This window comes from Sipha flava, unplaced genomic scaffold (genome assembly GCF_003268045.1).
Source record: "Sipha flava isolate LNK unplaced genomic scaffold, YSA_version1 73_pilon_pilon, whole genome shotgun sequence".
In the NCBI taxonomy this organism is placed as follows: domain Eukaryota; kingdom Metazoa; phylum Arthropoda; class Insecta; order Hemiptera; family Aphididae; genus Sipha; species Sipha flava.
The window spans coordinates 1,205,333-1,232,577 of NW_020273613.1; the positions used below are offsets into that span (position 1 = coordinate 1,205,333).

Below are 27,245 nucleotides of genomic sequence, written 5' to 3' on the forward strand. Positions count from 1 at the left end.
CTTTTTCTCGACAATCTGCAGTTATGCGCACGTTAACCGTTGTCGTCGTCATGTTATTAGATCGTATTCATAAAAAAATAAAACTTACATTTTTATTTCTAAAGTTCTTAAAGGTAATACTTATCTATAAAGCCTATCATGGGCCCCCCCCTCCCATGGGATTTAGTTTTTTTAAATTTAATTTATCGCTGGTCCAACAACACCTATCTATAAATTGTCTAACTAATAATTTGATAGCAAAATATTTTTCAACTCATATAATAATATCAAGAGTCAAAATGTTTATAGATATATTTTATATAATTTGATAATTTTTTTTATTACCTAACCTACCTTTTTCTGGCATTTTAATATGGACCATTAAGATCCTTTATAAATGTAAACCTAAACAATTTAAATTCATAATAACAATAATATAAGAAGTTAATTTTAATTTGATAAATAAAAGCGAGAGTCACATCTGGCAATGACAAAAGCCATATGTGGCTCATGAGTCGCAAATTGACCACCCCCGTAATATATTATCATATTGTATATTACCATACTCTATGTCTCAGTCACGCACAACTGATATAATTGTAGTTATGATAATTATTAATATTATTATTATCGTTATTATAAGATAAAAGTCAATATATTTGTATCATTTTCAATGCATTAATGTTAAAGTGTTTTAATATTATTAAGAAATAAACAATATTATATATTTATATCTATAATCCATATGTATATGATATATATATATATATATATATATATAAATGTAATTACTATGTGGTGGTGGAGGGTTGGCTTTATTTTCGCCTTCCCCTTGAACATTATGTATAACCGTTACTGATTTGACGACGAGAGTTTTTGCTGAAAGTTTATTGAATTCTCATACAAAGCCAAACGTCTTTTGTTCGGAAATGAAATATTTAAAACTTTACGGTTAATATAAATCTGAATAAACGAAATAATAATAATAATAATTGTTCATAAAATACTATTTTAAACACTACATAAATATTTCTTACGTTTTATATTTTTACATTATTCGTATACCCCCGAGGAATTTTCTTACGCTACACCGTCCCACGACGTTGTTCCGAAACAGCATATAATGTCGGATATATTATCGTGTCACATAAATCGCCGTTCACGGAAAACTGCAAAGTCGATACTTTTCTCCTATTTATTTTTTTTTTTTTTATTATTTCCCGTCCTACACGTATTTCAATAGCACATTTTCGCGTATATATGAATACATAAACGGCCATGTCGGCGACGGCGGCGCTGACGAGTCGCACGCGAATAGCTGATGACGATTCCTAGAAAACGCGGTCGGTCATCGTTTTTTCTCTCATTCTCTCTCTCACACACACAATTTCTCTTTTTTTCTCTCACCGTCCAAAGGAAACACATTACTATATACAATACACGCTCAATAATATGTATAGAGATACCGCTTAAACCACTTGCAGATAATAAATCGCAAAAACACGCGAATCCCACACACCGAATCCGAATCAGATAAAACGCAAAATGTGTCGAGATGTCTTCGACACCGCGAAGGTTCTTAACCTTTATCCGTGGCAAACCGTGGTAACGCGTTTGAAAACTCCACAGTATAATACCCGTAACTCATAAAATATACAACGCCCCAAAATAATTCTAATTTTATTTCTGAATATAATTTTACCTTCGGTAGACGGACTTTTTTTTTATTCACGAACAAAGCTTTACATAGGTATACTATAAATAAATACTACGAACTATACATACATATATATATATTACATAGATGCGCATTATGTAATGTTATACTAAATTTTAAAACGATATTATCATTAATACACGTATATGTACGTAAATATATATATATACGCGCTTGATTGTTGAAGTATACGTTTCGAGTTTGCTATGGTAAAGTATTATTATTTATAAAGGTTCGTAATGAGGTTTACAAGGCGGTCTCAAAAACGAACGCCTTATGTATATTGAACTTTATTTATAAATAAATTAAACACGCGGCTCCATTAGACCCTTGCATTTCCCACACCCTTTCCGGCGATAATTAGGCTACTGAATTTCAGACTAGAATGTCTACATAAAATATCTGCAACAGCAACACATCGAGACATCAATTTTACTTAGAAAATGTGTACAATTTAAACGCGTGTATAATATCATCCACGAATAATTTTCATAATAATAAAAGGTTTACGGGCACAGAACCGCAGCTACGTATTTTTAACAATACACTTTTCGAACACAGGTCACCGTGTTGTGTGACACAATCAAAATATTAGATTCAAAACGTAGCAAAAATCAATAGAATCAAATAAATTTGTATTTTTTGTTCTCACTATTCTGGTGAAATTGTGTGTATCGTATAGATTTTAAAACAAGTTTTTTAATGTGTTTTAATAACAAGAATACTACGAACACCTATATACGGCATACACACGTATAAAAGTTTAGAAGATAACTCACAATTTAACATGGCGGAAAAACATACTTCAAACCTTGGCCTGAATTCGGTGAATATACTCGGCAGAAAATAATAAGAATAAGAAAAAAAATAGATTTTCTTGGTCCATACCAAATTAGTGTTTCGTATTTTATACATAAGGGTTAGGTTAGGTTGTGCCCACTAATAACCGGTTACCTAATATATATTTAATACGCATTTTAATGATATTTCAACGATAAAAAATAAATTATTCAGCCTTCGTGCTTCATTAATTAACTGTAATTTATTATGATTTGATGCTTATTCCGTTAAATAAATTTTAATAGTATTTTATTAAAAGTTAATGATTTAATAATGGAATTTTAGTACGTACTAAATAATAATATTATCTTTAGTTTATGTATAGCGTAAATATTGATGGATTTTTTTATTTAGTTCTAAAAATGTGTTGTTTGTGATGTTATTTAAAAAATAATGAGTAAACAAATTACATTTGATGGATTTGTTTTCATAAAATAATAAATTTAATCAATTTTTAGTAAAATATATTTATAAATAAGTATATAATCAATATTTCATTATTGGTTGTTTATTCTTATTTATATTGTATAAAAATTCAGACAACATTTTTATAACTTTAAGTGTATATGGTATATATATTACTAATTATATAGATGCAGTGATGTAAAAATGCCGTATTTTATTTTTTAATTGTATAATACGTGTATAATACAGTATTTTACTAAAATGTTATGGTGTTTACATAATTGTTAAATATATAACTGTCGGAGTGTAATAAGAATGTAAGTAATAATATTAGACATTATAAGGTCGACTCATAGTAAAAAGAAACAGTATCTAACGTTTAGGAACTTCAATTAATTGTAACTTGTAGCCTGTAGGTAATTAAATAGAATTAATAGAATTTAGTATAATATTATACTGCGGTCTACTGTCACGATTATGACTTATGACTTGAGTTTATGACTTCGCACTTATCGCATGTATCACTACGATTTACAAATATTTCGACTACAATCATGGAACTTAAGTTAATAGGTCTATTGTCAATGACTAGAATAGTTCTTTATAATGGACAATGATGCTCATTCTTTATAATCTCTTTCCTATAATCGATGCCAACCGGCAATCATCTACCAATAACCATGTTACTTGTGTAGCCGTGCTCCGTCGTTTTATTACTGTTATCACTTATCACTAGGGACCGGATTTCTATGCAAATGCATATATGTATTGGAATAAGCTTTTTAAAATCTGATGAGCATTTTCCCCGATTTAGATCTTTCTTATCAAAATAACAATAATTTTATTTAGCATATTTTGCATATTTCAACGTTTTTACCTATTAAATGCATATTCAATGCATATTTGTAGTTTTGTTTTATAGTGGATATTATTATTAATAGCACATATATTCGTTTTCGTCGTATTTTCACGATCATAGTCGCATAATATCGATAAAATTGCGACCGGTTCTTAATTTCCAAAGATAAGATTACATACTCATATCATCAATACAATAAGGTAAAATATGAATTCAATTTTTGTTTTCACTTTTTATTAATGTTGGTATTTATACTTTATAGATTGAAGATAAAGAATGTTAAATGGTGATAAAGACGACAAAATATTTTAAAAGCTTTTTTATCCTTTTTTTTAGTACCGTATTAATTAATGATTATTTTTACATACTATACAATTCTTATTTTACATACAATACTACATTAATAATATTTGTACATAATTTTAAACAGCATTTTAAATGAATATTTAAGTACATTTTTAAAAATAAATACATATTTTATAACATATTACAGCATTTTTAGAAGCATATTTTGAAGATTTTTCATGCATATAAATCCGGTCCCTACTTATCACTGTTATCTACCATTTATCAATTATCACTGATTTTTTTTTTTTTTATACCACTTGTATTTTACTTTTTTATACATGACGTATAATACGCCTGTATAATACAATATAATACAATATGTATTATACAATTTACATCACTGTATAGATGTAGGTATTACAAATTATTCTCTACAATATTAACATATACAATGAGAAAAAACATTTTCCTGCATAGGGAATACTTCAGAATTTTGAATTTTTGTTTCAACGAAAACTTTTTTTTTAACATTTATAAATTTGTGTTCTTTAAACTGTAATATAGTCTATAGTTATCAAACAGAAAAACAATGAAAAGTTTAACAAAAAAGTCAATTGCATATTATAACAAAATATTAATGTAAGGCAATATTACATAATAAATATTAAAATCGATATTTTTTATAATAAAGATCTAGCTACAACTTAACAGTTAGTGCTTTATATTTTAAAAATTTACCATAATTTATGAGTGATCAAAAATTTAAATTATAACCGCTGTCAATAAAAACACGTTGTCCCGTCACTTCAGATATGAAGAACATACATTATAATATTTGAATAACAAAACGGATTAGTCACTAATAACCCGGAATAAACAATGTAGCCTGAATAAAATATTACCGTTAAACACAATGAAAAATATTCGTACAAAATTCAATCCCCGATTTACATAAATATATTATGAATTTACTTTGTAAAGTTCACAGTTTTAATTATGAGAATCATCGACCCTACAACAGCCGTAAATGTAAATTATAAAACATTTATACAGACTTGAGAACTCTTACTGGTACACAATTTTGTTAACAAATATTTGATAGTAGTGCAGTAAATATAATGCTGAATACTAAATAACATAATGTAATAAACGGACACACGTTTAAAGGCGCGGATATCCAATATATTACGAAAAGCAGTAAACATACTAATATATTTTTGGAAAACACGAAATTACACGTTTATAGGATAAATCGTATATGTAAATATGTTTAAAAAATTCAGTATGACCAAATTTACAGGTATATATAGATATAATATATAATAACAGTCATTTCCATTAAAACCATAACTAGTGTTTATTGCATACACTGTTATAGACAAACAACGAATGTCAGCTTGTTCGCAATAATTATAGGTAACTAATTACTTTTCTAATATTGAACAACCTCTAGTCCAAAAACAGATATAATATAACTACGGTTCACTGATATTATATTTCATTGAAAGTATGTCTGTCAATACTATCCAGAAATAAATCAATAAATAATTTTAAATTATACACTTAGCATACAATCCGACAGGTAATTTCATTATAATGAAACAGGTCCACGAACATAAACTTCAAGGATATTTTTAAGTTGAGTGTAATAAAACCGAAAAAATGATAACTGAAGCCTAATGTAAAATTTACATTTAAACAGCTTAGTCATTGGTAGGATTGATCAGGGCTCTGCGAACAACTTGTCCTAGTGTGAGACGCTTTTTACGGCAGGGCTCATTAGCTTTACACGTACAGCCTGAAAAATGTTCTAAGAGGAACTTCAAGCGCATTAATCAAAACTGACAGATGGATGAATATTTTGGCAAGAAATTTCAAGATAACATTTTTAAACACGTGTAACGAAATGGATAGGCAATTCGTTTAAAAATAACTCAAAAAAAAAAGAAAACTAAACCTCCATAAATTGTGTAAGAAATTTCGAAACGGCCCAAGTTGAAAAAAAATATTTTTTGAAATTATAAGTTATGGTGAATAATTTAGCAGTTTAATAACATTAGGTGTAATCAATCATCAACTACATTTGTTATTTATGTATAATATATAGAATTTGAAAAATACAGACATACGTACTTTTATACAATTGATAGTCTTATAAAATTCTAAATAAAATGGTTGAAATATTTTCAAATTTATTGTAAAATTATCGTTATTTAAAAGTATAAAAGTTAATAAAATAACATTTATATTGCATTGTTAATTTGAATTTTGAAGTAAAGATAAATCTTGAGTAAAAATCATTGCATTCAATAATGATTTACGATCAAGATTTTGTTATTATAATTATTAGCATGCATGGGGCTTAATATTTACAAAAACAATAGTAAAAATGAACTATTAATTATTTTAGTATGGATTCTATTAAATACTAAGTCTTCCCCAGTGCCGCAACTACACTAACTTGAGCCCGTGTGTAAGTAAAATGAATCCCCTTTCCTGCATCCAAACTCTGCAGAGAGACTGTACCGTATTTGTAACCAAAATATTTTGAATTCCAATTATACAGAATGTAAAAAAAACGTTGATGTACGATAATGTGTGCAAAACAAAATCAATCAATTATTTTTCAATTTCATAAGTAATTATTATTACAAAATGGTTTAATTCTCTTGCTTTCTACATATTTTTAAATTATTACCATTGGACCCTATATAAGCTATGGTCATGGGCCCGTGTGTTTGATACACGCAACACACCCGGTTATTGCGGCACTGGTCTTCCTTAATTTTCACAGTTTTTTTTTTCTGCAAATAAGTATTTAAGTATTTTTTTTTTTTTTTTTTTTTTTTTTTAATTAAATTTAGATTTGAACTAATTAATGGTATAAAGATCAAAGATAAATGAAGAATTTGTAAAATATTAGTACTGCGTTTTAAAAAGGTGAAATAGTAACTAATAAAATATATTTACAATTATTTAAACCCAATTATAATTTATTTTCGTTTGTAGATGTAAAGTAAAATAACGACACTGTTAAAAATGATAAAAAAATGATTTAATAAATTACAAAAATAATTTAGCTATCTCAAGTGCAAAAAATTAGACCCAATTAAATTATCTGTAAGAAAAGTAATAATTTCTTTTGTGCTATAATTTATTTAATTTATATTTAATTTCAACGATTTAACATTCAAAAATATAATGTAGAACTAGTATAAGTAAAATAGTTATTTTATTATTTATTTAAAATAAAATTATTCTTTGTTTATGTAAATAATGACCTGGAATGTGTTAAAAATATTTATTTATTGTTGACATACACTTTTTTAAACAGCGATAGTAAATTATATTTTCGTGTGTAATAATAATAAAAGCTAAACTAAAAATATAAATGAATTATGGATAAGTAAAATATGGTTTACGTGTTTTAGGTCTTTTTTAACCCCACATAATTATCTACCAATTAATATAAATAATTAAGTACTAAAGTTAACAGTACACGTAATAATTTATCAACTCTCTTCGTTTTAAACAAAATAAATAATAAATTATAAAAACACTAAATTAAATTCCAAGTAAGTTTAACTTTAAACTCGATTTTTAAAGTAAAGCAGCAATCTTTAAAAATAATCAAAATGGTATGTAACGTTATTTTATTTTTGAAATGAAATAAAAAAGCAGAGGTACAATTCAATTTTATCCAATTGGATTTTTTTCAGCTATTAGAGAAAATATAATAATTTAAGCATTAAATAATTAAAAAAATTAATTCAATTTATATTACAAAAAAAAAAATTGATTACACTATATGATGAATATTATTTTTTAATCAATAAATATAAATTAATAATATATGTTATTTTTATTGTTCAAATAAATCCTATAAATAAGTATGAAGTACGTAAAATTTTTTGTACTCCAAATTGGTCTGATTTTACAGTTGACTAACTTTGTTTAATACCAATAAAAAATTTAAATATTATACTTTTACTTAAGTGTTCTATAGTTGAATATCCGATTAAAATTAAATTATATACATATAAAGTTTTACATTACAATTATATAATATAAAATTATTAGAATATAAATTTTATATGGTATGTTTAGAGACTTACCTCAGATATATTACAAAAAACACAATATACTTGATTTAACAACATAAAAAAACTATCTTTTATAGAATTCATTTAAATTGTGATATTAACCAGTTTTAAATATTAACGTATGCATAATTTACTAATATAATACAGTTGACGTTCATTAATTTCGGTTCTAGTAAATGCATTTTAACGATAACGATTAAAATGAATTATTAATGAGGGGATTCCTATAAAATAATGGTCTGATTTGTTCCATAAATAAAATGTAATAACCTTTGTTATTTAAATAAAATCTCTTCATAAATATATACCATAATGAACATTTATAATTAATTGTTTTATTTTTATTAAAAAATCGTAAGAGTATAAATTTTTATTTAAATTACTTGTTTACGTGCACCCTTGTTAATAAATTGGTTCATCAACAGTGGATTTTGACTCGTGATTATGGGTAGCGAATGATAGCAAACGAATATCTCTTATTAAAAAAATTTTTTTAGCCAAAAAACGAGCGATTGTGTAAAAATTTCTGAATTTTATTTTATTTGAGGATTTAATTAAATTTTTTTAGTAAATTCTACTCGATGTTTATAATACTGTTATACGAAGTCTAATCAAAAAGTATAGAGACTGATACGATTAATCGTAAACCGGTTTGAGTATGAACTTGCACGTGCTATATTAATCTAGCTTTATATGTTGGGAAAATATATTAGAAATAGATTAGATTAAAATTGTCTCAGTCGACTTCTAGGTGCGATTAAGTCAAGTATGTTTTTACGTCCCGTCGGATTTCATAATGAGCGAAAATACAGAACAACGAGTGTGTATTAAATTTTGCCATAAACTGGGAAAAACGGCTACTGAAACCTATCAAATATTATTGTTAGCTTATGGAGATGAAACCATGTCCCGTGCTCGCGTTTTTGAATGGTTTAAACGATTTAAAGAGGGTAGAACAACTGTTGAAAGTGATGAACGTGAAAAACACCCATCAACAAGCCGCAATGAGGAAATTATCCAAAAAATACGAACAGCAACACGAGGTAACCGTCATTTGACAATTATGGAACTTGGTAATGAGTTTCAAATTTCATTTGGATCAGTTCAAACCATATTGATGACTAATTTAGACATGAGAAGAGTTGCAGCCAAATTTGTTCCAAAACTACTCTCAGATGAGCAAAAAGAAAATCGAAAACAGATCGCCACTGATTTACTTGAGTGTTCCAAATCTGATGATTTTTTTTTTAAATCAATTATGACTGGTGACGAGACTTGAGTATATAGCTACAATCCAGAAACAAAGGTACAATCTTCGCAGTGGAAGACACCTAATACACCACGACCCAAAAAAGCTCATCAAGTTCGGAGTCAAGTGAAGGTCATGTTGACCGTTTTTTTTGATTACCAAGGTGTTGTTCATCATGAGTATGCTCCAAAAGGACTGAACATAACAAAGGAGTACTACATTGATGTTCTTCGCCATTTACGAGACGCTGTACGAAGAAAAAGACCCGAGTTTAAAGAGTTTGGTAGTTGGAAATTGCATCACGATAATGCACCAGCCCATTCAGCCCATGTTGTGCAGCAATTTTTGGCCAAACATGGTATCCCAGTTGTTTCTCAACCTCCCCTATTTACCAGACCTAGTTCCAGGTGATTTTTTTTTATTCCCAAAAATAAAAATGGCGCTTAAGGGTAAACGTTTTCAAGATGTAGATGAAATAAAACAAAATGCGGCGGAAGAGCTACGAAGAGTTTCTAAAAATGACTTCCACAGGTGTTTTCAAAAATGGTAGGAACGTTGGAGAACATGTATGGACTCAGAAGGAGCATACTTTGAAGGAGATTGAATGTAAATAACTTTATCTACTAAATATATTTTTTTTTTTAACAGTCTCGATACTTTTTGATTAGTCCTCGTATTATAATTACATTACAAACTAAAATAAAATTATTCAAAATATGTGTTTAATTAAAAAATGACTCTTGGTACAGATATTAATAAACCAATATAATTATGTATAATTCATAAACTACTGCATAGAATTAAAAAAAAAAAAAATTAAAAAAATTACAAAATAATAGTTTTAAATAATAAATCATGTCTATACGAATCGAGTTGGTTTTTCATCAAATTAATATTAGTTTAGGAAAAATATTAAAGTTAAATATGTTAGTATTTATTCTACATCATATCACCCGGCATAATAATAGAAAACCATTGTTGTTAATTGTATAGGATTTTATTATTAGAAAATAAAACAAAATTTAACAAATAATATTAAATTCATTAATTTAATATTGGTGTGTTACTATAAAGAAAAAGAAGCGCGACAAAGCAATCCAAAATAGTGCGTTTTATCATGTTCTAATTTTATTGTGGTACCACGTGCATCACCGATGTACCACATCGCCACCGAATTGCTTTGGTGGGCATCGGGCTTAACACCAAATCTGACAACCCCGCAAGAAAAAAGGCAGATTAAAAAAAAAATTAAAAGAAAATTTAGCAATCGTATATTACCCGTGATTATGAGTCGCTCTGGATTTGTCAAGCTACAACAATCGGTATTAAAAAAAATTTTTAAATTATTTTCTATAATATCCAATAACAATTTACACGTGTTTAAACTTCGATAAAAAATAAAAGTTATAAATGAATCGTTTGTTTTACGCGAAAAAAGATACTATACCATAACTAATGATAAAAATACATAGCCAATACAGATTTCCTTATGCGTTACTTTTGAATCGGAAACACATGTTTTAGCTCTTAAACTAAGATTAGAATTGCATATTGTTATCAGAATCCGATTACGAAAGCTAGGTAGTATTTTTGTCGTCATCACGGACGGGCGATTTCAAGAGAAGCTCACAAAATTACCCGGATTTTTACGAAATATTCGTACGTTAAAACATACAGTGCGAAGATACGACTATATCACTTTTAAATATCCGAAATGAGTCCGTTTAGGTTGACAAAAAAAAAAAATACTATAAACAATCAATGTGCTGCTAGTAAAACAACTCTTTGTACGAGCGCCGCGCAACATCGAGTGCATCTAGAATATTTTAATTTTTATATTCCAAAAACAAAAACGTGTAGGTATACACACAAGCGAGAAAAAATAAAGTCGTCAGATAATGGACTTGTAAGAAATGGAAATGGTGTTTGTGTTGCATGGTAAATATTTGTCCTTCTCGCGGGTACGTAAAAAATAATGTAAACATTTTCGGGCGGAAATGCTCGAAAACGACTAGATGGTTTTTTTTTCTGGTACACAACGTAAAATGTACACATGCCTCTACGCGTTTAAGGTAACCGAAGGTGAATTCGTGTTCGTCGTGAATGTTTGAGACGGGACCCGTAGATTATATAATAAAGCAACTATTGTTTTTTACACGAGGCATATAAATCGGAAGTACATGCACCCCGCATATGGTGTATTCCGTTTAAACGCATGCATATGTACGTCATATATACCGTTCGTTATAACTATTATTATTTTTAACTAAACAATGGTTGATCAGTCAAGGTGGTAAGTAGATGGTGCACAATAAGTGGTGATGAAAATCATCTCGTCAATCATTTAGAAGTCTCCCACCGTCAAACTCTAATAGAGATAAATCACTTCCAAATAATTACAATCGCTATACTTACATACACACACTACGCACGCGTATAACGTATACATATACATATACAGTGGAGTCGAAAAAAAAAATACTTGTCCTTTATTATAACACAATACACGCACGAGGCGGCCGTGCATAGGTATTCATATTTTTTTTATTCTTCTACGAACAATATTAATTTCCTGCGCGCCATATGGGTTCCCGGGGCTTTGATTCAATTTACAGCTGGGGCTCGTGTAGTTAACCCAATAACATAATAATGAGAGCCCAGGGTCATTTACCCCCTCGCGTTGTGTGCGGACGTCAGCAGAAGCCCCACGCGGCGACGGTCGAACGACGGCAATGGGCGGGCGCCGTGGCGGGGGAGAAGTATATAAAAGGCGACAAGAAGAAATCTTACAAGTATAACCCACGTACAAAGCGTGTTTTCGACGGCGTACAAAAATGCGCACTCGGTTTAGAAATTAGGAAGCCAAACTTTTTTTTTTGTCCCGATGATTGGTATGTGAGCCCGGAATAAAACTACTTTTGAAACTTTACATCGCTAGCCGAATCAAATTGACTGTTGTACGGCGTTCAACGTATGTGAATAAAAAAAAAAAAAATGAATAAATAAAAATATAAATACGAACATATGTGTCCCTCCTTTAACCGAAAACGCTTGGTGCTGAATGTTTTCAGGAGAAAAAATACATTATAAGGGTGAATCGATCCTGAATATATGCCAACCAATGCAAATATTTCGAGAAATATAATCAAAATCTTCTCATTAGTCGAATATTTTTTTCAAATATTTTTAACTAATATCATATTATAATACATCGAAACAAAAAAAAAGAAAAGTGTTGTTTCCTTTATTTTTCTCGTTATTTTTACATTTCGAGAGCGCAGATGTGTTTGTGAAGTTTCCCCGCCGCTCGTTTATATAACATAAGGGGATGCACTTACCGAATGGGTCTCCTACGTTGAGATGGACCAAAAAACGGTTATATATGAGTACGTGTGGTCAATTTTGAGGAGGCGTATGTGAAAATCAGTGTTTCATAGGGCCCAGCGAACAATGTTATTTCTTTAGATGAAAAAATAAAATAAAAAATCAATAGGGGTTCGCTTTGTTTCTCATGTGAATACCACCTTTATACCCGAAGGGGAAGTCGATGAAACATGAGAAAGTACCACTCGAGACCGATATGGTCTAAAGCATATTATTTTTCACGTGATGTATCATAATCCGCTGGAAGTCATTATAATTGGCCGGGAGAACACGAACGTTATATGATAACCGGCAGTTTGAGACAAAGGAACTAGTTTTGTCATCGGCAGACAATCAAGACGTCTATTATATACCTATATACCTACTAATACATTTTTATATGATAAAACTATAAATACATATATGAATAACACTACATAAATATGGATGTTTAAAACCCAGTCTTTATTTTTTAAGACCGTTAGGCATTTTTTTACGATTTTTTTCACTTACCTTAGAAATATTTCAAAGATCGTTAATTTTGTTGGTAGTCCGTCAGTGTTTAAAGTATGTACGTCCTACAAAAAAACATAATGTTGTATTAAAAAAAAAAAAATACAAGAATTATAATAAAATTGGATAATTGTATGTAGTTTAAATTATATGTGTAGTATGAATTGAAATTCGATACGTATGGATTTATTGTGTTAAATATTACATTTTTTGAGATTAATATCAATTTCAATGTAAAAAAAAACCTTTTCGACTAATTAAAATTTAGCTATGTATGATTAATATGACCTTAGTACTCGAAATGTAGATTTTAATACAAAATAATTAAAGTTTAATTTCATGTGCAATTTAAAGCGTACATTTTTAGTAATTTTATAAGGAGGAAATAATTATTATTAATAATATACTCATTACAAAATTGTATTGTATAAATAATTTCTTTTATAGGTTTTACACCGTGAATAAAACATTAAAAATGTAAATTCGTGAAATATTATTTGTTTTTAATTGCACAACAAAAAATTAAAAGAACAATTATTAATCATTTGAATAGATTTTTATTTGAACATAAGTACCTCATCTTCGTACAAACATAATAATTACCGTCACGATACCTATTATAGTCTATAGTAGGCACATTGAAGTTTATTGCGTAACAATAACATTTTATTCATTCCAATCACCGTACGCTTTTCACAATTATTTCTAGACCAAAGTTTGAGATAATTAATCGTTAAAACCATACAGATGTAGCTTGTAACAGTAGTGGTAGCAGCAGCAGCAGCAGCAGTACCAGTTGTAGGATAAATACTTTTTTTCCCGTCAAGATTAATACGTTGGGTTAGCGTGGGATTACAGTCGTAAAAAAAAACTAATTAATCGTTCTATTAAAATCATATAGAGTTAATCAGTTACTAGCATCTTATAAGCATCTCTTAAGTATATTATCAACTAGTTATGCTCAAAATTGGCTCGTTAAAATATAAATAAACACGCACCCGTCCGCGCGCGATCGTGGCATGCGACAGGCTACTACTATGCGCATAATGTACAAAGATAATTAGTTGTTGACGACAAGTCGTGTGTGTGCATAGCATGCAGCGCGCGTTTTTAACAGCATTGAAAGAGATGAAAGTAGTGTTATTTTTGGAAACGGCGCATAAATTCTGCAGTTAGATTTCAACACAGCTGTAAGGTCTGAGAAGAGACCACGAGAACAACACGATGAAGTGAAAAAAAATTGTAATGTTTCGCATCTCGTACATACTTATAAATTTATATATTATTATTGTAAACAAAAATAATATTAAAAATAAAGCCGATTTCTGGCGGTAGTCAAGCACGTACTGTATATAATATAATAAAAGGTACATGTAAATGTAAATAATTTCCATTTCGGAGTTTTTATTTCTTATTTCTACGAGCCTATTATACATAGCCACGCACGCATCATACGTACACACAATATATTATGTTATGTGTAAAATTCAAATTATTATTCGTTTTTCGACTACGGGAATAATACAATACCTAAAATGTAGTCTCCCATTGATATTGTAGACTATACTCTGAGCAATATTTTTCTAATAGACCCATGTCGAGGACGCAATATTTTTTATGAGAAATACATTAATACATTATAGTTGGGTATTTTTTTTTCTTTTTGTGATACAAGAATCGATAAAATAATCTAATATAAAATGATATAATGATATAATGAACCTAACCACCGAGTGCTCAATTTATTCACTGAGTATTATCTTAAAATCATAAACAATAAAAGGAAATCCATGAACAAAATGATAAAAATACTGGTACGCTATAGGTATCATAAATAAAAAATTATCGTCATCGGTGAATCTTGCAGCAGGCCTTATTAGAACTAGTTCGAAACTTTAATACTTTAATTTTAAAAAAATTACACACACACATACACACACACACACACGACTATCATATACATATTATACTCGTTATTGACATCACCATGGACATTGTGTATCATAGTCCTCATTCAATATTATATATATATATATAAATATGCATGCGTAAACATAGCTTATCTATACAAAACATAATAATATATAATATATAGTGTCGCGTATAATTTTTCAAATACCACCCGAAAGGCACTGTAATTACGATTTCAATACCATCGCCCTTGATCTTCCTATAATCATATTAATTCAATGTGTACAAGTACATACTTATACACATGTTTCAAATACATAAACGAGTCTTATTGGACTAAAAATTGGGCTGTATCGAGGAAAATATAGGTAAATATCTTTTTTATCCTCGTATAGGAAATTATTTACCATATACTGGTAGTATATATTAGATTACAATCCTATAGGTTACATACATAGATGTCCCGAAGGGGGAGGGAAGTAATTCCATCTTGCAAGGTTTTAAATTTGTACATTTTTTTTTTATCTATACCTAGGTGTAATGAAACCAACAAATATAAAATCATAATTTATTTTTAAATTATTTTTCCCTACTTCCTTTAAATGTCTATAGACGTCTTTAGTTTATGGATGTACAGGTACGTTTTTTTAATAAGTTTTAGATTACCCTTTAATCCAAATGTTATGTAATTCCCATGAATAAAACATAAATTAATTTAAACACTTAGCTACCTCGATATAGATTGACCCACATTATAAAAAACTCTCCTATATATTTGTCATGGTCAAAATAATTATATAAACATGTCGTCTATGTATATAAGTTTAATATAATTTTGATTTATACATACTTTACATACTTATATATATATAAGCTGCCTACTGGTCTATTATTATTGGATGTTGGCATGTTTCTGTTATTGTTATTATCAGTAGTATAGAAGCGTTTTTTATGCATCCCTTTTATTAATAGTTGACAAATGATAAACGCACACACAAGAAATATATGAAAAACAGGACAATAAATATTAATAATAATATCATTCGAGTTCTGTGGCATTAGCATCGTAACGTTTTGGAACACCGAGTCAATTTAAATGGGTTTTATGAAACGATACGAACTAATGGTTTGAAATGATAGAATAAAATAATGTGCACATTATACACAGTTTTACACATTACAATTTTATATGTATAGATATGAATAGGATATAAAAAAACGTTCTAACTATTTATGCTTATACAATATATACCATATACAAAAGTTAAAGAAACATCAAGAGTCACATTTGGTTTTATCCGGCAAAGTTTTTAACCGTATAGATAACTTTGTATTATGAGCTATTCTGCGTTTGATTACACCAATCAAACACATTCATTAAAGTGATGTATATTTATGTTAAATTAAATATTAAAATGTCAAAATGATTTTATCAACAATTAATAATGTATTTTAAAATGCATGGCAGTTAAATTTACAAGTAATCAAATATTCGATTGTTCTAACTATAATAGCATTTGAGACTCGTTGTAACCGTTGTATACTAGATATAAACTTGATAAAACTTTAATATAATGGTACATTTATGAAACAAAGGTAACTTATTTGAATAAATTATGTAAAATTTAATTTTCAAAACCTAATAACTCAAAAAAACGTGAATACTAATAATAATTTTTTTGTAGGTCGATAGTTGTGTTATCAGTTAACAAAAAAAGTGAATAAACGTTTACTACGAGTACTAAAATAAGAGGGTTATTGTTTTTATTAATTTATTATTTTTTTTTATTCCTAATAATGGTATAAATCTCAAGAATCAGTCAAAATGTATGTAGATTATAAAATAAACAAGTATGTTTTTAATACGGTATTTAAAATAAATATCTTTTACAAATAATGAGTATTGGGAAACGTAATTTTTAAATCGTCTAAATCTAATTAATAGTAGTTTTAGTTTGGTATTCATTTGTTCAAACACATTGTACTTAATCCTGGAAGCTTAATATTTCCTTTCGAAGTAAATCGGCTAAACCAATAGTATATTTGGTCAAACACAAATTTTAAATAATGTATAACATTTAGTCTTGTTTAGTTAATCTGCTATCGTCCCCTATACAAACTACATATACACACGAATAATAAGCCTCGGTGTGTTTCGATCAGCAGTAAGCCAATAATTTTTTTTAAATATTTCCCCCTGTATTAAATGAGCTTAACAATGAAGATCCCCTTCCAAAAAATGACGTCGTATTAATCATATTATAGCTATGGAAAATGCACTAATGCACTACAAACAGCGCCTAACCTATACTGCCATATACACTACGAAAAAACTGATTACGCGTAAATATTGATTTTGCGTCATACAGTTTCAACTAAAGAGTGTTCAACGTGAATACGATTTATTTTCTATACGTAAGGCCTAAGAAGTAATTCAAAAGTATATTATATACATGTATATGAGTATATTATGTAACACTTGGACTACCGTTACTTCAAATTTACGTTTTTTTTTTTTTTATAAAAATCATTAAATACAATATAGTGACAATAATTTTCGGACTTTCTTTTCACTTTGTTCACCTCCGGGTTATAGCGTATATAATTATTTTTGTGTTTCAAAGCAATATTAAATAATTGCGCATTCTAGAAACGATTTTATAACATTTGTTCGTCAATACAACACACATGTTTCATTGTATTTTACTTTTTATTCATTCTATCTACTTTCAGTTTCCCGTCATTTTTTCGGCAATTAATTATTATGTGCCCAACGAATACATAAATTATAGATCATCCACATAGTTTATTAACGATATATCATATATATATATATATATATGTAGACTACGTGAAACTTTTGAAACTTTTTTTATTGCTACCACGCCACAAAAAAAAACACAGTGTATCGTTATAAAACCAATAGCTCCTTCGCTACATTGAACATCTTAAACAAATATTAAAATGGTTGAAATCCAAGTTTCATTACGTTTGCGCGTTTACTTAACTAAAATTCAACTCGTTTACGACAGACGTATATTTAATATTCGTTTCGTGTCATAAAAGTTATCAACAAAAAAGATCTTATAAGAGTAATGTACATAATAACCTAACCTAATATTAGTATTTCAAGCCTGAGTAACATATGTTTTCGTTTGAATTTCTGTACCTTCGGGAACACTAAAATAATAATAATAATATAAAATAAATCCAAACAAATTAAATGTTTTATGTGTGTAGGGAAGACACGTAATGTACCGAAAATTTTCAAATCGAGAAAAACGGTCGGAAGATAAAAAGTAAAAATACGCGTAAGTCTCTAAAACGGAAACCCTTTACAACTGTTCGATCTCAATCGCTTGGTCGCTTTCGCATTTAATACAGCACAAAATAAATGTTCAACTCTGTTTAAATATACGTTTCAGTCAGAGAAAAATAGAGGAGGAGAAAGGTCTGACATGACGTATATAAAGAACCGGAAGATTAAATGTAATAGAAATACACCAAAACAAGGTGATACATTGCTTTTCCCAGATCCTTTATGTTCTTTTTTATACCGACGATCAATTGACTAATACCCATTTCAATTGTCTTCAGCAGTACTAAAAAAATAAAAATACTAATACTAACCCCATTTTTTGAAACTGATAAAATAAATAATAGCTACTTATTTAGGAGGTATAACTGGTACCTTTTTTTAATTCTTTGTACAACCTATTGTATTTTATGCGCTCACTCACTCAGAAAAAAAAATCAGCAACTGCTACTCCATAATATGAGATTAAATACAAAAAATAATATATACATTATATTTTAAAACTTGAAAATAACAACGTTTGAATTTAATACGCAAATTACTAATCCTTCATAAAATGCAAACTAACTATGTTAGTAATTAGCAATTAAAGTAAATTTGACAAAAAAATAAAAATGTCTATAATTAAGTACCTATAGTTGAAAAGTAAATAATAATACTAAAGAAGTAATTATATTTGTAATAATACAAAATTTAAGATTGTTTTAGATCAACTTATTAAAATACTTAGATCCAATTTCGTTACACAATTCTAAATCAAGTTATCTGTTCCAAAACAAGAAATACATTTAAAAACAATCATTGTACTTAGTTATTTAAAATTATTGAGAAAAACTGATGATTAATACCTTCAGTTTTTTATTGTCATCCGAGTGACGAAATATTTAATAAAATAAAAAATAATAAGAGTAACTGGGAAATCGTCAAAAATAAATTAATAGATACTCGGTTGGTCATCAATTATATAAATTATTACAAAATTATTAAGTTGAATATAAAATATTTAAAAACATATAAGTAATGAATCGATAATTAATAATAAATATTAAACAATATCTTATTTCAACGAATTACTTATCCTATTTCATTCGTCGTATTCAATCCAAGAATGGAAGTACGAAAAGTCTTCAAAGTTTAATTATTTATTAACTAACAACGATACGTCTTTTAATAGTAGTAGATACCAAAATTATTCAATTTAAGTTCAATATATCACTTGAGTAATAATTAAATGTTGTTTTAAATTAAACATACCTACCTACTTTAAATTGTTGTAAGTTGGTATGAGCTATTAGAAAAATGTTTACGTTACCACTCTTATAATTGTTCGGCAAATCTGATTCCATCAACAAATGATTTCATTAAATTTTCTTTCGATAGTACGAAAAGAAATATTAACTCTATAAATTATACTTAATATATATGTCATATTATAACTAACCCGTAGAAATATTTAGTACGCAATAACTTGATAAACGAGTTCGTATGAAAAACGTACGAATACATCATTGAAATAATGAATATAAACTAAAAAATAAATGATGAATTGTTTTAATTATGTAGTTTTAACGAAACTACTTGATGCATAATAATATACATAGCGTATACATGGTACGCAGCAAAATAATTTACAGCATCTGTGCGCGAACTATAGAACGAGTTTTATTTCGGGTCTCACTAATGGACAGAGTGTTTCACACGAAAGGTTTAGGAAGACCATTTGCTGTTACTCTGTTAAAAACGAAGTACAGTCAATAAAGTTGGTAGGTTTTAGCTTCACGTCTGGACAGATTATGCTTTTACACAGGTAAGCCCTTAAACCTTTGGCAAAATAAAAATTTGGACATGGGACCTACACCTCGAAAAGGTCGATAGCAGTGGCAGCATAGGCGGAAATAGGGTTGGGGGAGGGGAGACTAAGCCCCTTAATGTGAATTCAGCTCACCGGATTTATTATTGTTTTATATCGTATAAATGTATTACCTTATATGATTGTAATTTTTTTTTTAATTAAGCTTTTATCTTGCAACATCATAGCACTTAATGATTATAATTCAATGATTATTTTGGATCATATAAATGTATGGGGACAAAGCCTCGACTTATAATTGTTGGTTAAAAATGGTAGGACTGATGCCTCCCCCCCCTCCATTGAAATTCCCTACGACTATGAGTAGCGGCTTAGCAAGGTCGACGATCACTGACTGGGCACCTTCTAACGATGCCCCTTCAATATTTGATGAAGTGGCTGTAAAAATTATAATTTTCTATAATCTAGTAAATTGAATACATTTCAAACTAAATATATTAAGATAAAATTAATTATAGAATAATAATTCGTAAATAATGCAGACAACGGATGACGAAAGTAGAGGATAATAATAATGATTATTGTTCATCGTTTGAGAGTTATGAATCTAACTAAATGATTGAATTTGATTCTGTTCATCACAATGGCTCGGTATTTATCTATTTGAGTTTTGTCTATTATCCAGACCCCTTAAATCGTATCGCATTAACTTCTTTCATAAAACATTTCGGTTTATTTTAATTTATTCGTTAGTTTAAAATGTTGAATGGGGTTATTGTAAATGATTTTACTCGTCAACACCACGGCGATCGTCAATCTCCAGAATTTATTTGTCCATTGCTCGGGCCTTCTAAGTCGCAAAGAACATAAATAACACAATTAAGTCGCACTAATGTTTTCTAAAATTCTTCACTGTAGCTAAAAACTAATAACATTGATTTTAAATACTAGTATTATTAATTTTTCTAACTAATTATTGAAACTAGGAAATACGAATTTGCATCCGCGCTCTGCCTGCGAAGATATTGAATACAAAATAGTTACATGAGAAAGCGTGCAGATGGCGCAAAGCGGTTAAGTGATAATTGTTATCATATCACAAATTGACAACAACAAGTATTGTCGAAAAGTCGATCCACTTGAATAACAAGTATCTCAATAATTATGCGATTTGAAAAAAAATGTAAAGTTTAAAACAATGGATGGATTAATACAGGCTGTAGTGTACGATACGGCATCTCCAGCGAATATTTATTCTGCGACGGTAATGCATATGGTCGATGGTAGTCAAAAGATCCTAATGATTTCATCGAAGAAAAACATTATCACACTAGAGTCGAAAACAATTAACGATGAAGTCAAAACTTATCCTGTAGAACTTAATTTTTCAAATATTTCCAGTAAATCTCATTTACTAGAATATATCTCTATTTGGCCATTATACCTGTGTGTTTTTATACAGGCAATGCAGAAATCTTTTCAATTCACTGTATTAACAGATACAAGGAGTTTGATGATTTTGTTATTGGAATTACTTATGGAACTGTATGTACTTTCAAAATTATTATGATTAACAAACTTCTTACGTTGTATAATATTTTAAGATTTTGTTTCCATAGGTAGTTAACATTTTTTATTTATGAACAATATTATGTATTTTATTCAGAACTAATATTTTTTAAGAAGCATAGAGAACAGTTAAATACACCAAAATATTTATTTATTGATAAATTGTTATCACATTAAACTGCTATAAGTCTTACATTCATTGTATTAATAATACTGGAATGATCTTTAAAATAATATCTTGTTTACCAATACACATATTATTCTCATTAAAACTTGTTATATAATATTAAATAAAATGTATGTCATATAAATTTAACATTACATTTTAAAACAAAGGTTATGAGAAAATTATATTTTAATAAGTCTTATTTTGTGAAGAATAATACAAAACTTTTTTTTTTATATACAGGGTGGGGCACTAAAATGGCCGATTTCCAAAGATAAATTTTCTCATTAGTTATTAAAATAAAAATTCTCTCTAAATATTATTAGTTGTAAGACATCATGCCATTTAGTAAACATGGAACAGTGGAGTGATGAACAACGTGCTTATGCGATAAAATCATTATACAAAAATAATGACAGTTACGTAGTTGCGCAGCGTTCATTTCATCTTCAATTCAATCTTAAACGCCATGATTCGGCACCATCGGCAAGGCTATTTAAATATGGATAACCAACTTTGAAGACACGGGTTTAGCATTAAAAAATATATGCCCGTAAAAAAAAGCATTCATAAACATCACTGCTGTTAAGACCGCTCTCATAAGGAGTCCGAAATGTTCTGCACAAAACATATGTTTTTTTTAAAACTTGTTCAGTAGAAGTCTAGGTTGGATTTTACACAGCGACGTGTTTTTTTTCGTACAGGCTTCTTTTTTAATGTTGAACCCGACTCTTAAAAGTTGGTTACCCATATTTGAATAGCCATGCCGATAGTACTGAATCATGGCGTTCAAGATTAAAATGGATACGAACAAATGAACGCTGTGCAGCTACGCAACTGTTATTATTTTTATAAAACAATTTTATCGCATAAGCACTTTGTTCAGCACTCCACTGTTCCATTTTTACTAAATGGCATGTTGTCTTGCAACTAATAATATTCAGAGAGAATTTTTACTTTAATTGCTACTGAGAAAATATATCTTTGAAAATCGACCGTTTCAGTGCCCCACCCTGTATATATAATTGTCAAAAATGAGTATTTACTTCTTAACTATAAAAAAATACATAATAAAGTATAAGCCAATAATATTTAAAACTTTGTATAATTATTACTATAAAATACTAAGTAACTTGATTTCAAATTTAAAACAAAATTTTATACTGAAGTAATGCAAATAATATATTTTAGATTATAGATGAACTAAATTCTGAAACATATTTAAACATTTATTCTGGTTTTCCTGGATCGTCATTAGAAGCAATAATGGAAAATTGTGAAACACTTATGTTGGATTTTTTTCCATTCAAATTAAACCATGCTATTTATGTATGTGAAACTCATAAAAAGGTAATATAATAAAATTAAATCTTTACTATTTTTTATCTGGTTAATTGTTTTACCACATTTTTAAACAGAAAGATGGTTCTAAAATATATATTTAAATTTATTCAAAATATCTTCTAAAAAATACATCATGAGAAGTCTTGTTTCATTTTTTCATAATTTATAGAACTACAAAACATACTAACTCACAAAATGTATAACTATGTAATAACTCTAGTTTTCATAATTTTATTTAATACTTGAATTTCAAAAAATATTAATCTTAGTAACATGAAACATTATATTATTTATTTCATTTATTATTTTATCTATTATTTCTAGTATTTATTTAATTAGGTTTTAAACTTTGCTATATACAGTTCTAAAGAATTTTAAGGTCCTTGAGCTAGTTAGTCTAATATATTGAAATATTAATTATTTTATTTTCATAAATATGAAATTCATAACATATCATAGTATGAATAATATTAATATATTATTGCTGTGCGTATATTCATCAATAATAGTTACTATCATGTGCATTATTATAATTTTTATGCAGCTGCTAATATGATAATATTTATAATGAGCCTTGTGAAATTATAATTACATTGATAAATAATTGTTATAATTTAGGGTATGTGGTTATTATCAGGAAGCGATAAAAAAATTCATGCTTATAAAAGTGATGAACAAAAAATAACAGAACAAGAAATAGAAAAACATTTTATTGAATATGAAGATACAAAAGATTCTATTGTTTTGTGTTTTGACACTAAATCATTTAGTAATTATAAAAAGTAAAATTTTAATTTTAAAATATAATTTTAATTTCTGATGATATTATATACATTTTCAGAAGAATATCATTTTATGGATGTGAAACAGGGTATTCAATGGTTGCAGTAGTAGACTCAGAAAAAAATGAGATACTTCATTATTTTGCTGAACATTATCAGTCACCAGTAACCATCATGGAATTGTTTAATATACATAATAAAACAGCCAAAACTAAACATATTCTTTCAGGTTTTTTAAAAATGTGCCTTTTTTATTTATAACCTTTAAATATAAAAGTTAATATATTGTAGTCAAAGAAAATTTCATACCAGATTGTAACACTATAAATGAAAAAGAAGAAATTTGCTTGCTTGTAGGAAGTGCAGTTGAAAGTGCTGTTGTATACATGCAAGTACCAGTAACTTAGTAATTAAATTTATGATTTATTTTTAAAAATATATGTAAATTATTTAAATTTATTTATAGGAATGTATTGAAAAACAATTTAAAAAATGCAATAACGTTGACTAATAGTAATAGACATCAAGCAATTATATGTGCTTTAATCACAGATGTAAATTTTGATTCTAAGAACGAAATACTAATTGGGACTTATGGAAATGTAAAGTACATTAATATATAATTTGAGTATATATTTAAGTATAAATCAATAATAAAAATATGAATATTTTAGTATATTTTAAACTATGTTTACAAGAATAATACATGGGTTGAACAACAACAGTATGACATCAGACATTCAGTATACACAATCTGTTATTTAGATACAACTGACGAAGGAGTAAAAGATATTGTTGTAATGAGCGAAAGAGGAATACATATTTTAAAAGTAAATTACCTGATGTGTATATAACCCAAATTTAATACTGTAATTAAGGATTGAAGATAATAAATTCTTAATTTTAAAATTTGATCTAAATTATGAATATAAATATTTAAATATTAAAAAGAGTATGTTTACCATTTTAATAAGATTATTTAATCCATATTATAAAATGTATATAATTAATTATTAATTGATTACTTAAATATGAATTATTTCATAATTATTATATTAATATAACTATATTTTTATTACAGCATGAACCAAAGGATATTGTAGAAATACTAAGATCCCGTTTGAACATATTAAAAGTAAAAGAAAACTAAAGGAAGCATTTGTCATTATTTTAGTGAAAAAAAAAAATTTATAATTCTAATTTTATGTATATTGGAAAAATATAAATATATATTTTTTTAAATGTGTGCATTATAATCATAACTTGAATAAGATAATAGTTGTGCATTGTAAAAATAAAAATAATTATATTCATATTTATTTATAAATGTAAAGTATAACAGATTGTATAGATATTTAGATTATTAAATATTAAAAGATAGCAGGGCTGAGATTTTAATGCTTAAACAAATAGCAAAAAATGCATAAAAAAAATTTAGTTTAAAAATGATACTATAAAAATCATGTTACTAAACATATTTATATTTATTTAACATATTAATAACAAAATAGATACTTATTTTTAAAACATTTACTTGCTGTTATGATTGTCATTGGACTCTTATAAATAAAAAAATTTCTTTCGACTATATTAATTTTGTTCTATTTTTAATGAAATAGATAAATTTGACAAAATTGATACATGGAAGATATGCTCTTATTTATTAGATTATATATTAAATAAACAATTTTTGAGCAAATAAATTCAAAACGCATAATCAAATACCCTAATGTTTAAGAATGTATAGTTAAATTCTGAAATATGCCTTGAAAATAGCAAAATATACCCTAAAAATAGATATAAAGTTAAATTTGTCAAAAAGTCCAAAAAAAAAAAAAATGTAAAATAAAAATTATATTAAATTAATCAGTATCATTTGAAACACATTTTCTTCTTATGGACCTATGTGTTGGGACATCAGAGAAAGAGATGCATATTAAAATCCCAAACTTACTTATAAGTATATTATAGGACCATAGACACAATGGTAGGGGTTCAAAACCCACTGTTACACTATAGAAAAGAAAAAGCTAATATTTTTTTTAAGCACAACAGCATTTCAGATGTTACAGTAAAATATATTTTCATATTTAAATAATGGAAATATGTAATTTATGAAAAAAAAATAATCTTTAGAGTATATATTACCCATGGAATAATACTCTATGCCATAACCTAACCATGGAGTCTAAGGTTTAACCAAGATATTATGAATGATATAACTTAATCTATGGTGAGTAGCACTGATAAACAAGACTATCGTCTTAGTTAACGTCTTAATCAGGCCATACACGTTCAATATAATTGACAAAATATTGACGATGACCATCAATGTATCAATAATATTGATTAATTATTAAACATAATATCATTATCAAGTTACCAGGTCCGCTATCAAATAGTAAATCAGATATTACAGAGAACAGTTTACCGATGTATACAATTCATTTAAATTTTAATTAGCTTCAAACAATTTATGCATTTTAATTACAAACAGTTATATCTCATAATTTTGATTATACTATAATAGCTCTTGCTCTAGCTATTTCTTTTCTCAATAAAAGGAAGCAGAGGTTTTGAACTAAAGAGTGGTTACAAAATCGAAATAAATATAATTGTGAAAATCTGTTAACTGAACTATGATTGAACTAACTAACCTGAAGTCTATCGAAATTTTTTAAGGATAAATGAGAAAATGAATGCTATGATGAAATTTTAACTTTAGTTACTCTATTAGTAAAAAAACAAGATACAATAATGTACAATATTATTAACAGTACTTCAATAAAAATCAAATATTTTCAATTTGTTCAATATATTGATTAATCCTTCAATACTGCCAATACACTATCAATATTATCGATAATATCAAATTTTGATCAATATTATTGACCGTATATGGACTGCTTTAAAATATTAAGATAATTGAAAAATATTTGACGAATGTGACATGATGTTTTAAACAGTATTTTAACATAATCCTTAGCAATAAAGGATAAGATATGTTTATACCAAAAAAACCAGAAAAAAA

At 27.6% G+C, this 27,245-nt stretch overlaps 3 protein-coding genes across 4 annotated transcripts in view; 2 read left to right on the forward strand and 1 right to left on the reverse strand.

The window, feature by feature from the left end:
• LOC112692414 (protein UXT homolog) overlaps window positions 1-27,245 on the reverse strand; it is a 69,886-nt gene that overhangs the window by 38,779 nt on the left and 3,862 nt on the right. The window contains exon 2 of the mRNA XM_025567086.1: window positions 13,317-13,381. The gene's annotated coding sequence lies outside the window, so the exon portion shown is untranslated. The remainder of the gene's footprint in view (window positions 1-13,316; window positions 13,382-27,245) is intronic.
• LOC112692438 (protein GVQW3-like) lies at window positions 8,988-9,470 on the forward strand. The gene has a single exon (XM_025567119.1). It carries the CDS (start codon window positions 8,988-8,990, stop codon window positions 9,468-9,470), a length of 483 nt encoding a protein of 160 aa, XP_025422904.1.
• LOC112692407 (KICSTOR complex protein kaptin-like) lies at window positions 21,471-25,432 on the forward strand. 2 transcript variants are annotated; one of them, XM_025567078.1, is made up of 9 exons: window positions 21,471-21,753; window positions 21,816-21,898; window positions 23,280-23,438; window positions 24,051-24,214; window positions 24,274-24,443; window positions 24,506-24,602; window positions 24,681-24,816; window positions 24,889-25,044; window positions 25,296-25,427. In XM_025567078.1, exons 1-9 carry the CDS (start codon window positions 21,552-21,554, stop codon window positions 25,362-25,364), a joined length of 1,236 nt encoding a protein of 411 aa, XP_025422863.1. In that variant the 5' UTR covers window positions 21,471-21,551; the 3' UTR covers window positions 25,365-25,427. The 2 variants fall into 2 exon arrangements, with proteins under 2 accessions (XP_025422863.1, XP_025422864.1); XM_025567079.1 differs by lacking the exon at window positions 24,889-25,044 and having other exon boundaries at window positions 25,296-25,432.